This window comes from Cryptotermes secundus, unplaced genomic scaffold (assembly GCF_002891405.2).
Source record: "Cryptotermes secundus unplaced genomic scaffold, Csec_1.0 scaffold454, whole genome shotgun sequence".
In the NCBI taxonomy this organism is placed as follows: domain Eukaryota; kingdom Metazoa; phylum Arthropoda; class Insecta; order Blattodea; family Kalotermitidae; genus Cryptotermes; species Cryptotermes secundus.
The window spans coordinates 1,067,173-1,085,013 of NW_019729215.1; the positions used below are offsets into that span (position 1 = coordinate 1,067,173).

The 17,841-nt window shown below is 42.5% G+C and overlaps 1 protein-coding gene across 4 annotated transcripts in view; it reads left to right on the forward strand.

Annotated features, from left to right (window-relative positions):
• LOC111865481 (GTPase-activating protein) overlaps positions 1-17,841 on the forward strand; it is a 34,730-nt gene that overhangs the window by 4,629 nt on the left and 12,260 nt on the right. For all 4 annotated transcript variants that reach the window (XM_033751847.1, XM_023853567.2, XM_023853566.2 and 1 more), the window contains exons 3-9: positions 1,459-1,660; positions 2,966-3,051; positions 5,325-5,481; positions 7,037-7,230; positions 10,193-10,388; positions 12,740-12,888; positions 16,266-16,579. In XM_033751847.1, coding sequence (XP_033607738.1) covers positions 1,459-1,660; positions 2,966-3,051; positions 5,325-5,481; positions 7,037-7,230; positions 10,193-10,388; positions 12,740-12,888; positions 16,266-16,579 — 1,298 coding nt within the window. The remainder of the gene's footprint in view (positions 1-1,458; positions 1,661-2,965; positions 3,052-5,324; positions 5,482-7,036; positions 7,231-10,192; positions 10,389-12,739; positions 12,889-16,265; positions 16,580-17,841) is intronic.

Consider the following 17,841-nt stretch of genomic DNA (forward strand, 5'->3'; position numbering starts at 1 on the left):
CTGGTGCTTCCATCTTCATAATCCTAATACTTGCTGCTCTTATCCTAACAGTAGATACTTAACAAAATATACACCTGAAACAAGTTTAATGAACAATGTGGAAAATTAAAATTAATTTCATTTCTTACAAATAAATTAATGTAATTTATTGTACCCTCATTAAAGTCTGTCAAGTCACTGATGAGGTAATATAATTTGAATTAAAGGCTGCTTTTCATCTGTAGTTACAGAATTTATTTTAATTCTTGTATACATGGTAGCATAGTTGGTTGAGGCACTATGCTACAAGCCGAAAGGTCATGGGTTCGATTCCCGACGAGTTCATTGGATTTTTTTCGTTTGGCCTAATCCTTCCAAACCTTGGGTCAGCTCAGCCTCTAACAGAAATGAGTACCACAGATCTTCCCAGGGGTAAAGGTGCGTAAGGCTGGCAACCTCACCACCATTTGTGAACCAACTGTCTAGAAAGTATGTGGGCCTAGAAGATGTGTGTCTCAATGTCACACAGGTCTGGGGGCCTAGAAGATGTGTGTCTCGACATCACACAGCCCTGTGGGCCTAGAAGATGTGTGTCTCAATGTCACACAGCCCTGTGGGCCTAGAAGATGTGTGTCTCGACATCACACAGCCCTGCGGGCCTAGAAGATGTGTGTCTCGACGTCACAGCCCTGTGAGCCTAGAAGATGTGTGTTTCGACGTCACACAGCCCTGTGGGCCTAGAAGATGTGTGTCTCGACGTCACACAGCCCTGTGGGCCTAGAAGATGTGTGTCTCGACGTCACACACCCCTGTGGACCTCCGCAGCCTGCTACAGGGATAGCTTTACTTATCTTTATACCTTTTTACCTATAATTTGTTGGTACATTATAAAATCAGTAGTAATTGTTTTTATTTTAAAATGTTTAACCAGTTGACAAGAACTGAATTGAAGCTTTAGGAAAAGTGTTCTTTATAGAATATAATTGTAAGCTATGTAAATCTTTGTGCGATAAAGTTTTCTAACAGGATATACTCGTAATATAAAGCTGAAAATTGTGAGACTGACAGATGGTGATTCTTTCTAGAATAAGTTAAACTGTAAAATATTGGTTACATATTTTTCTGTCATAGTGTATTCAGGGCACATGTGTAATGGTGGTAATGTCCCCAAAAACAGTTGAAAACATGTGGTAAGAGTGAAAGATGTGTTGTTCCTAAAGTTGTGTTTGTAATCCTTGAATAAATGTTTGTGTCTTAAAGAGTTACTGGAAGTTCTGTATTAAGCTACTGGCAGGGATTCAGGATAGGATGGATTCTTTGGGCTGACACCTGTGACATTTTAGTGAGGATGTGAACTGGCTTAGGATTGTGACCAGTGGTAGGCATTGTTAGATCCTTTTACTAGAGTGAATGTTGTGCTTTATTGTGTATTACGATGCTAATGGCGTTTAGTTGTGAGAAAAAGTAATTTGTTTACAGCCCATTTTTTGGTGAGGAATTCCAGTTTGAGGTGCCACGTCGGTTCCGTTACCTCTCTGTGTATGTGTACGATAGAGACCGCCACTTGAAGCAGGATAAAGTGCTTGGCAAGGTGGCCATCAAGCGGGAGGACCTTCACACATACCACAACAAGGATCACTGGTTTCCGATTGTTCCAGTTGATGCTGATAGTGAAGTTCAGGTAATATAGTTATGGTGCTTGGTACTTTGATTTGATTGCTTGTATGATCCATCTTTAAAGGGACTTTACTATGGTTAGTAATCATACAGACACTAAAATTAATTATTCTTTCAACTCTAAACTTTTGGTAATTGCAGTTGTAGAAGTCAGCTTTTGAATCTTTCATTCTTGTAAGACGAAATGCAGCTAAATAAAGTTGACAGGCAAGCCCTACTGCAGATCAGGCAGTCAGATGCTGGGTCCTCTCACAGAGCCTCAGGTTTAATGCCAGGCAACCTTGTTTGAGGGTTTTTCTTTTTTTCTTTCTTTTTACTGAGTGGCATTGGAGCAGGTTTGCCTGTAAGTTTCTTCTGTTTTCTGCTGCGAATCATCATTCCACTGTTGCTTGATCCTGATGTGTGATTTCCCTCTGAGATGTGCAGCAGCCCAGAGTGGGCTGGAGACCTTAGTTTGCTGGTAACGAAGTGGATGGTAAATTAATGAGTCTGATCTTCATTGAGTCCTGCATGTAAATTAATCAGATATTCAGTACGAGAAGTTGTTTTTTTCTTCTGTGGATTAAATTGAGTGGGCAAGGGGTCTCATGACCCCACAAGGGGCTAGACAGCTGATTTGAATGTAGCTATTTCATGAATTGTCTTGTTATAATGAAATATCCAGGAATAAGGTAGTAATAGTGTAATAGTGTTTTCATACACTTTACAGCAAAAGTGTTTGATGTAAGATGTGGAAGGTTGGAAACTTTGTGCTTTGTAATGCAGTACACAAGATTTCCAGTGGCATTCATTGCAGTTTATTAAATTATCTGTGGCATGTTTGTTGCCTTATGGTCTTAAGGAAAATGGCCTACACTATGGGCGAGTATGGTTCAAAGCCTTGATTGTCACGGAACTTTCACTGAAAATCTCCTGTACCAAATTTTAAGAGAAATCTGTTAGGACAGTTCAGGTGCTCAGTCTAAGTTGCCAATGGATGGATGGATGAACAGATGAACGTGTGACCTCCATATAAGACAAAATAAAAGAAAATCAAAATGAACCAGTGAGAAGACTGTTTTCTTCTCTCTTTGCAGTCTCTCTTGTACTCATTTGGGCAGGTTTAATGTTCAGCTTTGCATATGATTCAGATTGCAGATTTTGGTGGCTGTAACTGTTCATATTAAAATCCCCCTGGGTTGAGACACTGTGCAGTCAGGTAGTAGGTCAAGAGTTTCAGCAGGAACATGTTTCCCCCATGTTCAGGGTGGAAGTCAAGGCACCAGGCCAGAAGACCACATTCTGAATTTGTGTATGTTTACTGTTCCAGGGTAAAGCAAATATTGAAGTAAAACTGGACCCAGTCCTGAAAGGTGAGGCCGATGTGGGACAGCAGAACAGCAGGGTCACTGTGAGGTCAGTTTGAAGTTCAGCCTTTTCAGCTGTGTCTGTCTTATTGGGGGAAGCAAAGACTAGCAGATACAAAGCAGCCGATTGTCACATGAGCTGTATCTGTCGGGTGTAATAGAGAAAGAGACAAAGATATTAATGAACAATTTCTTTCTTAAAACCGTCACAGTACAACTATATCAAGGTCAGTGCCTAGTAAGGCTCTGCAGAGCTAAAATTGGCACTGACCTTAATATAGCTGTGTTGTGATGGTTTTAACCTTTAAGAGACGGCCCTTTCAATTCCGGTAATGGCTGCGGGACTCATTTAATTTAAATGCCCTCGATTATAAAGCAATAAAAATTGTAATCATTTACTAAAATTGCTGTGATTTCTACAATTCTTATGATAAACGAACCAAATAAACGCTGCTTGTTTCTAGAAAGAATATAGAATCCGATATTGTAATTTACAGACTTTATAAAATATGTAAAAAATTTTTAGACTGATTCCAACTGAAATATGCCCCAATTTGTCATCTGTCTACAAGAATTCATACAGTTGTTGCAAATATAAATGCGGCTGATGTGGCAACACAGCGAAATCTTAGTTGCCCCTGATTTAGGCTAGCCTGTATCAAAGTTTATTCACGTATGTTCTTTAGGTATGCAGAGATGTGGGCGCGTATCCGTTTATAAGAACCCTGATTGTTTACATTATCGCTTATAGATACACAACGAGTGTTCTGTTCTGACCTGGTAGGCTACTGTATAAGAACTCTCAAGGTTAGCGTCCGTATAACAGCCCACCACATCAGAACACTCAAGGTTAGCATTCTGCGAAGTTGTAAAGCAACCAACCATTGCGTGGTCTCGTTTGGAAGACTGGGACATATTTCAGCTCATAAACGACTCCGAATCAGATTGTTGTAAAGACAGTTCTGAGAGTGGCGTTGAGGAAAGTGAATCAGAAATTGATTTCGATGAAGAACTATCATCTTGGTCAGCAACCTGGGGACCACCACACCAGCATGGCAAGAGGAGTGTGAATAATTATTCAGGTGGAGCTGTGGGCAAAGTGTGGCAAACAGTTATAGCATCTGTCGTCGAACCTGGAAATGGACAAATAAACTATTTTTCCATCTCCTGGATCTGAACAGTTACATCCTGTTGTCACACAGAGAATTTTGTCTCGCTCTTGTGCGGAACATGCTGGAAGGGGTCCATCTCGAACTCAACGGACCAGGGATCGAACCCCTGCCGTTTCATTGGAGATATCTCGATTAGAGGAGGCCAAACCACATCACTGGCCGACTTCCTCTACTTCGCAATTTAGGTGTCGTGTGTGCTTTTCGCGTGGGAAACAAAGAACTGTGCTGACAAAGTGCGTGAAGTGTGACGTCACACTCTGCATTTCCGGATGATTCCAAGAATTCCACATGAAGGCAACATTCCGTTAGATGACGCAGGTGGGAAGACAGACAACTTATAAAGCTGATGTCCAAAAATCATGAAAGTAGAACAAGAATTTATAACTTAAAATTAGATTTTAAGAAGCCGGCCGCACGCGTGGACTGCGCGACGACATATGGTGTCATTCGTCCCCTTGACTTTATTTTAATGATGCCATATGGCGTCGCTCGGCTCTTAAAGGTTAATAAAGAAATTGTATATTATAATACAACAGGATGCATGAAATGAAAAAGATGTTAATGAAATTTACTGTGTAACCTTAACCGTTTTGTACTGTTAACATATGATGCAAGTATTGCATTAAGTTTTTGGGTATTAATTGAATTCTCATTTGCAGTCTTTGCTGTGATTGAATTGGTAAACTTTTATTTCTTAGTTTGAGTGTTGTTTTCCTTCCTTAACCCTCCTTGTCCGGAAACGGGCTGTGTGCTTGATGGCTCACGTAGACAGTTTCTGATTTGATTTCCATTTTGAAATCAGCTGCGAGACAGATTGTTATATAGCTAAACTGACCAGGACTTGAAGCTGACCACTCACCTCCAGCTAGTGCTGAGGTCAAGAAAATGTGGATCTATACATCCACTCCCCCATATGCCTTCATGGCATAGTGCTTAATTAGTGAAGCACAGTGACAGCTTTACCTTTTTACCTTGGATAAATACTGTCATAATTGCAAATATGAGGTTGGTTGAGTCAGGGCACAGTGCGTTTTGGTGTAATGGTGATGAACCTTCAGATTCTGTAACAGCAGATAATTTGTTTTTCACAGATGAGCTCTTGCAAACTGAGAATAATGTTTGGGTTGTGATCTGTTTGCGCTGACTGCAGGCTGATTGAGTGCAGTGATCTGACGATAAAGAATGGGAACTGCGATCCATTCGCTAATGTGACCATGTGTTACTCGAATAGCAAGCAGGAGTCCAGGCGAACAAAGGTGAAGAGAAAAACTGTGTCCCCACATTTCGATGAAGTATTGGTATTTGAGGTAAGTTTTGGTTCTGAGTGTTGACTATACACCAGAAATTCTTTGCACCATTTTATAGTACTCCTTCAGATTCTGTGTGAGATGACGTTCTTTTGTGCAAGTATGTTAACACTGCAGCCATGTCTGACACCTTTTGGGCTGTTTTAGAATTTTTTTGTCTAAAGTTAAACTTCATTGCATAGAAACTGCAGTTATTCAGAGATAGAGAAAGTACAGTCCAGGAGAAGGAAAAGTACCAGGCTTTTGTTTACAAATGTCGAACATTAAAAATGTCTTTTTAATTTACTCTGTCCTCTGGTCACTGTGTCCAGTCAGTAGCCATGGCTGTTAAAGCTGTAAGCAAGTATGGTAGAGTTCTTGCATGCAGCTCAAATTCTCATTCCTGGTCCCCTTTTAATTACACGATAAACTTTCTTTGAAATGGTAGTTACTCTAGATTGTGAGAGTGATTGTGGGAATAGTCCACAAGCAAACTATCATGAGTGTGTTGTAATGCTGGGGAATGTACTTTGTAGGTGGGAGAATGGCTGGAATCGTAAATAGTTCATAGCTCATTTTGTTTGTGAACTCTCATTCACACTTTGGTTGTACTTTCCTGTTTCCTTTGGTAGCAAATTCCCTTGTTTTTAGTGCCTTACTGTTTCTCCATTCATAAAATAACGTTATCTTCTGTCTTATCTGTTTACACACACAAGGTCTGTTGGTTGATTAAGGAATGTGATAAAGGAGCGCTGAGAATATTTCACTGTGTTCATTGAATTGCTCGGGTTGAGATAATGGTGTCTACATGGTAATGAAAACTGCCGCAAGATAAACAGCACATGGGTTAATGCTATTTAGATGCATGATCACTGCTTATTTTGGTAATCATATGAAACTGTGCGGACAGAATGCAGTGAATGTTAAAGCAAGTGGTACATATAGTTACAGTTGTCTGTGCTCTGTAGGGTTAAAAGCATGTTACAAGAAACACAAAATCTTCTGTTTTGTTGTCTGCTGTGTAAGAACTTAGAATTTCAGATATACAAAACTGTAATTCTACACGTTATGCTGTTTGGGTTTAGAACTTGGTCTCTCACATTAAGGGAAGAACACAGATTCAGGGTGTTCGGGGGAGTATTTGGACTTTAAAAGTGGGAGTCTTTATTAAGCAGTCATCGTAACATTTGGTAAGGTGAATAAAGGTAAATCTATCCCTGTAACAGTTCATAGAGGCCCATATGGTTGTGAGACAAGGCTGCCACATTTTCTAGACAGTCGGCTCCCACATGCCATTGAGGTTGTTAGCCTGACATGCCCTTTACCTGCCCTAAGATTCCTGGTACTCATTTCTGTTGGAGGCTGAGTCGACCATAAGTCCATAATGCAGCTGGAAGGATTAGGTCAACTGAAAAATCCAGTGACCTCATCGGGCATTGAATCTGCTACCTTCTGGCTTGTAGCATAGTGCCTCAGCCAAATACATTACGCTATATAATTTGAGCTGTTGGTGCCATTGTGAAATAGACATGGGTAAGTAAGAAGAGTTGGTCAGTCTGTTATGTTGTTGCTGCAGCTTCCGAACAGCCGCGGCCAGAACCATGATCGGGACACATACAGCCTGCAGCATGAGCAAGATGTGGAGTTCAGCGAATTGAGGATCACTCTGTGGCATGACTCGCCTGGAATGGCTGACAACATGTTCCTTGGAGAAGTGAAGATCCCCCTCAGAGGCCTTCAGCAGCAACAGTTTGCAGCCAGCAATAAGTGGTGAGCTCTGCATGTGTGAAAGCCACTGTTTCTTGTTAGGATCCACAAAACCCATAAACACACTGTGGGAAAAGTGTGGAATTCTTAATGCTAAAGAATGTGGTACATACAGGGTTTGTCCGAAAAGTAATGTCAGTGAGTCGATTAAAAAACATTTATTGATTAGATCGGTGCAACACATTAAAAGGCTTCAAAATAGGCTCCTTCTGCGTCGATACATCGCTTCCAGCGAGATTTCCAGGCATCGAAGGCGTCATGGTAGGCCTCCTCCGGAATGTCCTTTAGAGTCTTGGTGCAAGCCTCTTTGACTTCGTCAACTGTCCCAAAATGATGTCCTTTCATAGGAGTTTTCAAGCGCGGAAACAAAAAGAAGTCTGGGGGAGCCACGTCAGGACTGTAGGGCGGCTGGGGAACCGTTGGCACCTTTGAATCGGTCAGGAAGTGGGTCACGAGGAAGGCGGTGTGGGCTGGCGCATTGTCACTTTGGGCACCAGCTTTGCGCACACTTTTCGCATCTGCAGATTGTTCGTCACAATCTCGTGAACGGTACTTTTTGGAATGTTTAATGTCTGTGCCATTAAACGAACACTCAAACGACGGTCTGAGTTCAAAAGTTCTCTCACACGCGTCACATTTTCGTCGGTGGTGCTTGTTGATGGCCGTCCAGCGCGGGCTTCATCGCCGACCTCTTCACGGCCTTCTAAAAAGACCTTGTGCCACCGGTAGACCTGACGTTCCGACAGACAATCATCACCGAAGGCCGTCTTTATCATGGGAAAAGTTTCCACTGCAGACTTGCCAAGTTTCACACAAAACTTGATGGCAATCCTTTGTTCCAAGGAACGCTGCATTGCGGCTTGCACGGGAGACAAAAACGAGTTTCACGGAAAAGCCTTTGGTCACTCTCACGAAGTTCGGAGACGACTAAGCCACTGCGCGTTCATAAGGTGACTTCCCCCTCCACCGATCCCAACCGGTGTAAGCGCGCTGCGACGTATAGTCACTTCACAATGAAATCACTGACATTACTTTTCGCAGTACTTAGGATTGCAGTTGATATACATAAAGCCTGGTGTCAGTGTCAGATGACCTCTTCTAGGTATTTCAGAATTGAATTTTTCCCTTGCAGAAATGATCCTCTGTAGCCCCTTGGAAGCTCACTGATATTTCAGACAAATCTGCCATCTCCACCTTAGGGTCAGAGAGTACGCCAGAGTTCTGCTTGATCCATGCTTCCTGCTTGTCACTTGCTTGGGTTATTCTGTGATCCGGAAGACATGGGCACCGTGCTGCTGTGAAATGTTAGTGAACTTCTATCAGGCTACACTGTGTCACATTGCAGAAGATGGCTACCACTGCAACACCATGAAATCCAATTAGTCTTGACTTTGTTTTAAGGGTATTTCTGGTCTTGGGAGTTAATATTTCAGTATCTATTTTAGGATTGTGTGTGCAAGTTAATAACTGGCAGTTCATAGTGTCCCCTGTTTCATGTTACATTCTCATGTCAGTTGACAAGGCTGTGATGCTATATGCGCATGCGCACACAGCGTAAGGGTTCAGAGGCCACAGTAGTTGCCACTGACTGGATAAACGTTTTGTTGGTTTTAGTGTTATATAAAGAGAACTGGTCCGGTCCGGGTTTGATTCCCGGCACTACCAGATTTTCTGAGAAGTATTGGGTCTGGAATGGGGTCCACTTAGCCTCATGAGGATAATTGAGGAGCTATTTCAAGGAAATAGCAGCTCTGGTCTAGAAAACCAGAGTAACGGCCGTGAGGAACCGTTGTGCTGACAGTGTGACACCCTCTATCAGCAGAAGTTGGCACTAACTTCATTGACAAGTGGTGGTCGCTCAGTCATATAGTTCATTTGCAGACTACAGGCCACGGAGTTTTCTTTTTGTCTGTAAATAATGTGTCTGCTGTTTGCATCACAAGTTGAAGCTGTTTCAGTGTATGCTGTAGTTTCCATCTTCAGGTTGAGTGTGAGATGGAAGGAGGAAGTGGATTCATAGATCTTGCAGAAGGAATAAGAGTTGGGTTATCTGGTGGCCTTCAGCTATTTCAGGGAAACAAGAACATTGTGACAGGTAATTAGGGGAATGAGAGGTAATAGCTCTGCCCCCCCCCCGTGAAGATGGTGTCGGATTTGAGGTCCTCATGCCTGTGAATGTGAGGTGTTCTGCCTTTTGGGATGTAACTATGTAGGCTAGTAAAAGTGAACCAGCGTTTCAGTGGGGCTTACCACATCCATCCCTACGGTTGAAGATTGAGCCAAACAAGAAACCAGGAGGAGTCAGATGGCATACATGTACTTAGCACTGGGCTTTGGACACATCACAACATATTCATCTCTTAATCTTCCTGTCCATCCTGTAGGGACCTGAAGATAAAAATTTAAAAGACTCTGATTTTTGCTGTGGCTCTGTATGGGTGTGAAACTTGGCCTCTGACATTAAGGGAGGAACACAGACTGAGGGTGTTTGAGAACAGGGTGCTGAGGAGAATATTTGGACCAAAGAGAGATGAAGTGACAGAAGGTTGGAGAAAACTGCATAATGAGGGGCTTCATAAGTTGTACTCTTAACCAAATATTACTAGGGTGATCAAATCAAGGAGAATGAGATGGGCAGGACTTATAGAATGCATGGGAGCTGTTAACAAATAAATGCATGAAAACTTTGGTCTGGAACTCTGAAGACAATAGACAACTTGGAAACTCAATGGATCTTAAAGAATGGGGTTGAAGCGTGTGCTTTAGTAATGGGCCAACAGCAGCTTCATTTGTAGCCTTCGGGTTCTGTAAGAGGTGTGGACTTTCTTGACTAAGTGACTCTTAAATTCTCAAAAAGGATTGTGGTCACTGGAGTTAGTTGGTTATGTGAACTGATTCGGTGTTTGCAGAACTTTGAAGATCCGAATAACGTCAATAATGCAGTTTCTTCATGGCCATGTTGCAGGTATTTCCTCCAGCCAAGATCACATAAGAACCATTCTTACAGTAGGTCACCTGGCAACTCCGGTTTTCCTCCTGGTACACATCAGGACAGTCTGGGCACACTGCGGCTCAACATCCACTACACAGCCGACCATGTCTTCTCTAGTCACGTGTATGACCCTCTCCGGCAACTCATCCTGCAGAGCACACAGATTGAGGTGAGACTGTGCAGTCTGAGTCGTGACAGTTTTCATCTAGATGTGACTCCTTTCAGTTTGGTAGATGAGCACCGGTGTTTCAGTGGAGATCTGAACGTGAAGTAGCAGGCCTCTCTGAAACATGGCTGCCTGTTTGCCAAGCTGCTTGGCATCACATCTCTGAAGATAATCTTACGGTAGTAATTGTTATGAAGAATTTGGCTAACTTATTATTTTTTTATTTTATTCAGTAACACTTCAAAGTATTTTGTGTTGTTATTTGTGTAATAAGCATGTTGACAGAAGTCTATATTGGATCCTTTGTTGACAAAACTCTCTGTTAATCTCATTCCAAATTCTTTTATTTCATATTGAACAAGTTGTATTCTGTTACCAGTGCATTTCCCCACCTATTAAGAATTTCTTAACTTTCACTCTCAATTCTAGTCCCAATGAGGTCATTGGATTTTTTCAATTGACATAAACCTTCCAGCCACACTGTGGCCCTGGGATCAACTCAGCCTATAACAGAAATGAGTACCAGGAATTAATTAAACAATTTTCCTGGGGAATAAAGCACAGCCAGCGCGTAAGGCTGGCAACCTTACCGCCATCTTCGAGCCAATTGCCTAGATAATGTAGGACCCTCAGTGTCTCACAACCCAATGGTTCTTCACAGCCTCTTACAGGGATAGCCAGACTCAATTAGGCAGTTTTTGATTAGATGTTATTTTTATTGATAAATGTTAACAATTGCAATGGTTACAAAAATGGAATCACACACACATAAGTCATCGATTTACAAGATGCTGGTCAACCTGGGCACCACCTAAGTCAACGCAGGCTTGCAGACGCAAAGCAACATTTTCACATGCCTTTCTACACATATTCACCGGAACTTTATTGAACTCCTGAACAATCACCTCATGCAGATGTTTCACACTGTCAGTGGGATTAGCATACACCTTGTCTTTGAGGTAACGCCAAAGGAAAAAGTCTGGTTGGGTGATGTTGGGTGATCAGGCTGGCCACTCCACAGGCCCTCAACGGCCAATCCAGCATTGAGGAAAAACTTGATGCAAGAACGCCCGAACAATATTGGCGAAGTGTGATGGGGCCCCATCTTGCTACCACCACAGTTCATCAGTTCTCTCTCCTCTGAAGTTCTGGGATGACACTTTCCCTCAGGAACTTTAGGTAGGTTTTCCCCGTGATGCAACCTTCAAGGAAGAACGGGCCAATCAGTCCTTCGTACGTTACGCCGCCCTACACCATCACTCCCAGGGACTGGAAATCGTATTCAATGGTGGCACTGGGGTTCTCTGGACGCCAAAACGCGCAGTTGTGTCTGTTGACCGATCCTGATGTGTGAAATTTGGCTTCATCAGTCCAGACAATATTCCAGATAAGGTCAGGGTTCTTCTGAAACTTTGTCAGCATCAACTCGGCGAACTCAAGTCGCCTGTCGAAGTCGTCCTCGTTAGGAACATGAATAAGCCGTGGATGGTATGGCGTCAGCTTCATGTCACTCAAAACTCTCTGCAAACTTGTCCTCGAAATGTCCAGTAGGGCCGACAAACGGTGGGTAGACTTCTATTTCTGAGGAGATGATGCCAGTTCCGCAGCAACACGTGCTTGTGTGTCAGCAGTTCGGACAGTTCTCGGCTGACCGGGATGCTTGGGATTCAAAGCACTGGCAGTTTCATCAAACTGCTTGTTTATTCGGACGATTGTGTCCCTGTGGACTGCTGGGGGTCCAAAGTCTTCCAACATCCTGCGCTGGACTTCTGATACATTGTTAATAACTGAGAAAAGGCGCACACATTTTACACACTGCTCGATAGACGACCGTTTACTGGCCATGACGTTTCCTCGATGTGCACTAAGTAGGCAGAGTATTGACCTTGTTCACAGCATACCGTATGATGCTGCCATCTATCGACAACAAAAGGCACTTTCCCATTATCCCGTGTGTTGTTGGATTGGTTAGTTATTAATGATCAAAAACTGCCTAATTGAGTCTGACCCACTCTGTAGTATCTGTAGTGTCCCATACTTGCAAACAGAAGACTGTGTAATCACATGCGATTTAACATGCAGTGACCTTGGTGTATGTTAGAACAAGTGTGTAGAATACTGATATATTCCTGAACAGTATCATATCGCTTTTGTGACCATTCAGATTGTAGTCAGTAGCTCTTATTTCATGCTGACTGAACGTTAGATATGATTTCAGTATCTGTAAGGGAGCCATTGTACATCATGTGGCAGCAGCTGTGGAATGTTATTCAGCCATGACAGGAAAATAAGTCCCTTCAAGCAGTTTGTGTAAATACCAGGCCATGTTGAAAATTAACTTTGCATTTTATCAGCCGGTTACGTCGAGTGCTGCATACATCTTGGGCGAGATCGTAACAAGCAAGGTGGATGCCGCGCAGCCTCTTGTTCGTGTCTTCATGCATTATGGAGAGATTGTGCCCATGATTCGCGCTCTGGCACGCTGGGAAATCTCCAAAGTCACGTAAGATTTATGTTCTCTTAATTTCAGCATACCTTCTTCTGAGTTAGTCTTCCCTCCCCCCTCAAGTTTTAAACTTTACCATATTTTCAGTTGTTTATTGTACGTGTCTGTGTAATGATTTTGCCCTGTTTCTTGTTGATGAGGTGTAAATGTATATCTAGCCTTTTGGAATTTATTTCAGGTCCATTGTTTTTTTGGCTTTTGGTAGTTTTTATTACAAAATTTGTTCATGCATTTCACATACTTATATCCCATTGCATTTTAATCACTTTTTGCTAGTGATGTACTTGGTATTCCCATAATGCACTAACCCCTTCAAGACCTCACATGGCTCTCTGTCTGCCCCTGCAGCTGCATTTAATCATTTGACTGTGAAGCCCTGCCATGAGCTAGTTGCTAGAACTGCCAGATGCAGACCATCACCACCTTCCCGTTTGACTGCGAAGCCCTGCCACGGGCTAGTTGCTAGAACTGCCAGATGCAGACCATCACCACATTCCCATTTGACTGCGAAGCTCTGCCATGAGCTAGTTGCTAGAAATGCCAGATGCAGACCATCACCACATTCCCATTTGGCTGTGGACACAAAGTTAAATCTGTTTAGGCTTGCTATAAGACTGGGTGTGGCCTGCTCTCATATGGTTTATTGACAGCAAGGCACAGCAGTTCATTTTCATCTCATGGAACCAGGGAGACGAGCCATTCCTATACAGTGAAACCTCGATCTATCATTCCCGGATATATCATTTTCCCACATCCATCGTTCAATTTCTGTGGTCCCTGAACAAATCCTATTTAAACTATGGAAATAAAACCTGCATTGATCATTCTTCGATTTATCGTTTTCCCGCATCTATCAGTCGGAATTCTTGGTCCCCACGAATGTTAATCCCGCATTGATCGTTTTTAAGAAAGTGCAACACCACACAAATGTTAGTAATAGTAGTAAAAGCGGTTGATGTTTTTGAAACATGGTGTAACAAGTTGCAGTACCATCAAAATGTGTGGTATGCGACCTTGAACACTTGTTACCTGCAAAACAATTAGCGTGAGCGATAAGGGGATGCCGAGAGCCTTCCAGCTAGGAAAACTTTCCTGTATGTTAGTGTGAATCGTGTGACTCAACTCAGTTCGCGATTTCGCCTGGTTGAGTATACAGTCCATCACGTGTTTGATCCTCGACGTGCTTCGTATTATTGTTAGTGTCATCAAAAATTTTCTCCCGCATGGCGTTTCCTGTGAAAAAAGTTCAGACTTTAGAAGAACAATTGTGCATTATAGAAGAGGTGGGAAAACCCCATCAGAGAAGAGGACTGACATAGCCAAGCAACTAGGCCTGCCACCATCAGCCCTAAATTCGATCATCGCAAAGAAAAGGGAGATCAGAGAGCTGGCTGATAAGTGTGGTACGTCAGCCAAGAAGAGGGAGATGGCAAGGAGTCTACCTACAGCAAGCTGGAAAATGTCCTCTTTGCCTGGTACCAGCAGGCCTGAGCATCAGGCATACCTGTGGATGGGCCCATCCTGCGGGAGAAATCCCTCAAAATAGCTTCAACAATGGGGTCGAGAAATTTTCAGCTTCAAACTTTTGGATCTCCCGCTTCAAGCAATGCCATGGCCTGGTATTTAAGAAATTGGCCGGGGAGAGTGCTGCTGTGGACATCAATGCCACGGACCTCTGGTTCAAAAGACTCTGGAACTGCTGGAGGGCTATGAGGCTCGGGACATAAATAATGCAGATGAAACGGGCCTCTTTTTCAACTGCCTGCCAGACCGAACGCTGGCATTGAAAGGAGAGGCCTGCCATGGAGGAAAAAGTGCGAAGGGGCGACTCACGTTGCTGCTGTGCACAAACAGCGATGGGTCAGACAGTTGTGTAACTACTGTTATTGGAAAGTCCACGAAACCATGGTGTTTCAAAAATATAAAGAAGCTACCTGTGACTTACTATGCCAACTCGAAAGCACGGATGACATCAAGAGATTTTCAGAGGCTTTCTGCATGCTCTTGATGCGTCATTTGGTGCACTAGGCAGGAAAATCCTCCTCTTTATAGATAATTGTGCAGCTCATTGTCCAGATACATCTTTGACGAATGTAAAGGTGGTTTTTTACCCTCCGAATTGCACCAGTGTCATACAGCCTCTTGATTTGGGTGTGATCAAGTGCTTCAGGCAGGTGTACAGGAAGCAGCTAGTACAGAGGGTTGTATGTTTGATGGATGCAGGGAAAGAGGCCAAGGGCAAGATCAACATCCTGTGCACCATTCACCTGATTGTTTCAGAATGGCAACAAGTGACCCAGTCCACAATCCAGAACTGTTTTGTGAAGTGTGGCTATGTGAATAATCAAGAAGGGCCAGACGTGACAGAGGTGGACAGAAGTGGTGAGGATGATGTAACGCAAGCCGAAGACTGGGTTCGGCGGGGGGCAAGCACCACCGGCGTGGACTTTGAGGCCTACATGTCTGTATACCAAGAGCTCGCGACATGTGGTGTGCTGTGTGTTGAAGAAATTGCGTGGAGGAAGGGCAAGGTGATGGTGGTGATGATGATGATGATGAAGCCGAGTCCGAACCAGTGCCCAGTTTTACGGAAGCACTTTGTGCATTTGAGTCAGTGAGAGCGTTCACATATCCTCACGACATCACCAAAAGAGACCAAGTGAACATTGTTAATGTTGAAAGATTATTATTCAGCTTGAAAAGGAAAGGGGCTACTAAACAAATGAAAATTAATGACTTTTTTAAAAAGTAGTAACACAAATTGGGCTTTACAGTGGAAATATTATCACTGGTGTACGTTTTTTTATTTAGTTAATACATATAGGCAAATGTGACCGTTTTCATTCATTTTATATAGGCCCCGCATCTATCGTTTTCCTGCCACCATCATTTTTTTTTTTTCAGGACCCCCAACGAAAACAATCAATTGAGGTTTCACTTAGTACCTTTCAAAGTAGCTTTCTCCTCTGACCCTGGATATTCGTGTGTTAATGTCATCTATTGACAGAAATGCTGTACTAATTGATCAGTAGTGAGGCCTGTCTTGTCAGCTGTGGCAGTTCTAAGCCAGTCTCATTGTCTCGTGGTGTGCAAAAGGTAAATGGCAGCAAGGCCCTATCATTGTCATATTTACAGAGCTTTTTTGGTATATATCAAAAATAAAATTCATTCTCTCATCAAAGAAAGACACATTGGAGCATAAGACTGTCATCCATTGATAACAGGATGAAATGCAATCCAAGAATGAATTTTAAAATATCTGTAAGATGTGAGAGCAGTGAACCACATCTCAGGAACAATGTTAGTTAACAGTAGGTTATGAAGCTCTGTTTCTCTGGTCATTTCCTGTTTATTTTTCTTTCTGTGTTATATAGGGATGCCAATACAATATTCCGCGGTAATACTCTTGTCTCGAAGATGATGGACGAAGCAATGAAATTGGCAGGTCTGCATTACCTGCACAATACGCTTCGATCATCACTAGATCTTGTGTTCCGGGAACGCAAACCATGTGAGATAGATCCTGCAAGGGTGAGAGATCCTGCAATGATTGAGGCAAACCTGACCAATCTTAAGGAGTATGTGGAGAACATCTTCGAGGCCATCACGACATCAGCCCTGCATTGTCCCTCGCTTATGTGCCAAATGTTCCATGATCTCAAGGAATTAGCCAGTACACGTTTTCCAGGTGAGTTGTCACAAGATAACTGGAGTAACATGCGTTTTGAAAATTTTGTCCTGGAGCGGAATGTTTCTTCTTTTTTCTGATACATTCATTGGATTATCCCTGTGCAAATGTTGGCAGCCTGAGCCATACTGTAAGAACTGTAACATAATATTATGAAGCTGCTGTCACATGTCAAGTTTTTTTACTGCAGGCCCTTAACACAGCAGTGGTTACATCAATAATTTCCCTGAGTTGGCCTGAATGAGCTGGCCATTCTTCAGAAATGCAGTCATGCTCATTGTTCTGTATTGGAGATGAGATCATATTTGAGAGTGTTTTGTTAAGGGAGAATTCTTTTGGGTGTGCATCAGGAGTGTCTGTTCTCACAGTTTGTTAGCATTCCTAACACTTTGTGGACCAGTTCCCAGATATTTTACATAACATTTAACTCATCAAAGCTGGCAGCAACTTTACTCACATTTTGAAGTTGTAGATGATGCTGCAGTCCTGAATTGTGTGAAACCAGCATGTACAGCAAACCCTCACTAGTCCGAGTACAGTTAATCCAGATGTGGTTAATCCAAATCAAAATATTAAAAACGCTGTTTAAAGTTGAGTACATGTTTTAAAATACACATGACATTTAGAAAGGCAGATGAGTCACTTGTCTGTTCAGACAAAACTTGACAGTTTCTTCAAACCTGCATTATTATGTTCAAAAAACAAGTACAACTTTTGCGTCTTCTGTTGAAGAATGAATAAATGTATTGTCTTTTTATAGTTTTTAAATAAAGGCTCTACGATGACATTTTTTTTATTATTATTTTCATCAGCACTACTTATATCATTACATTTTCATTTGTTTATGCCCTGAGTTTTTTTGTCTTTTAGGGCTGTCTTTTGCTTCATTTGTTCCGATGACCTTTCTCCCAGTAAATACGGTTTAGTGGGAAATTTCTTATCTAATTGATTCAGTCATGCTTCATGGAATGGAATATCTCAAAGCAAGAATCTTTATGCAGTGGAATATGGCAGAATTTGCAAATGTGTCTGTCCTCAATACATGTTTTGTGTGCAGCCCATGTCCTACAGAACCTTCCTTGATGGGATGTAGTTATATTTCCAGTTCATGTGCGTTGAAATCCCGTTAGTCCATCTAGATGGTTCTGTTTATGTCCTCATAGCGCCCTTTGCTGGATGTTATCACATGAACTGGTCTCAATTGCAATATGCTTCCTGGTTTTTCTGTCTCTCTTTTGCAAGTTTGCCGATTTTGACTAGTG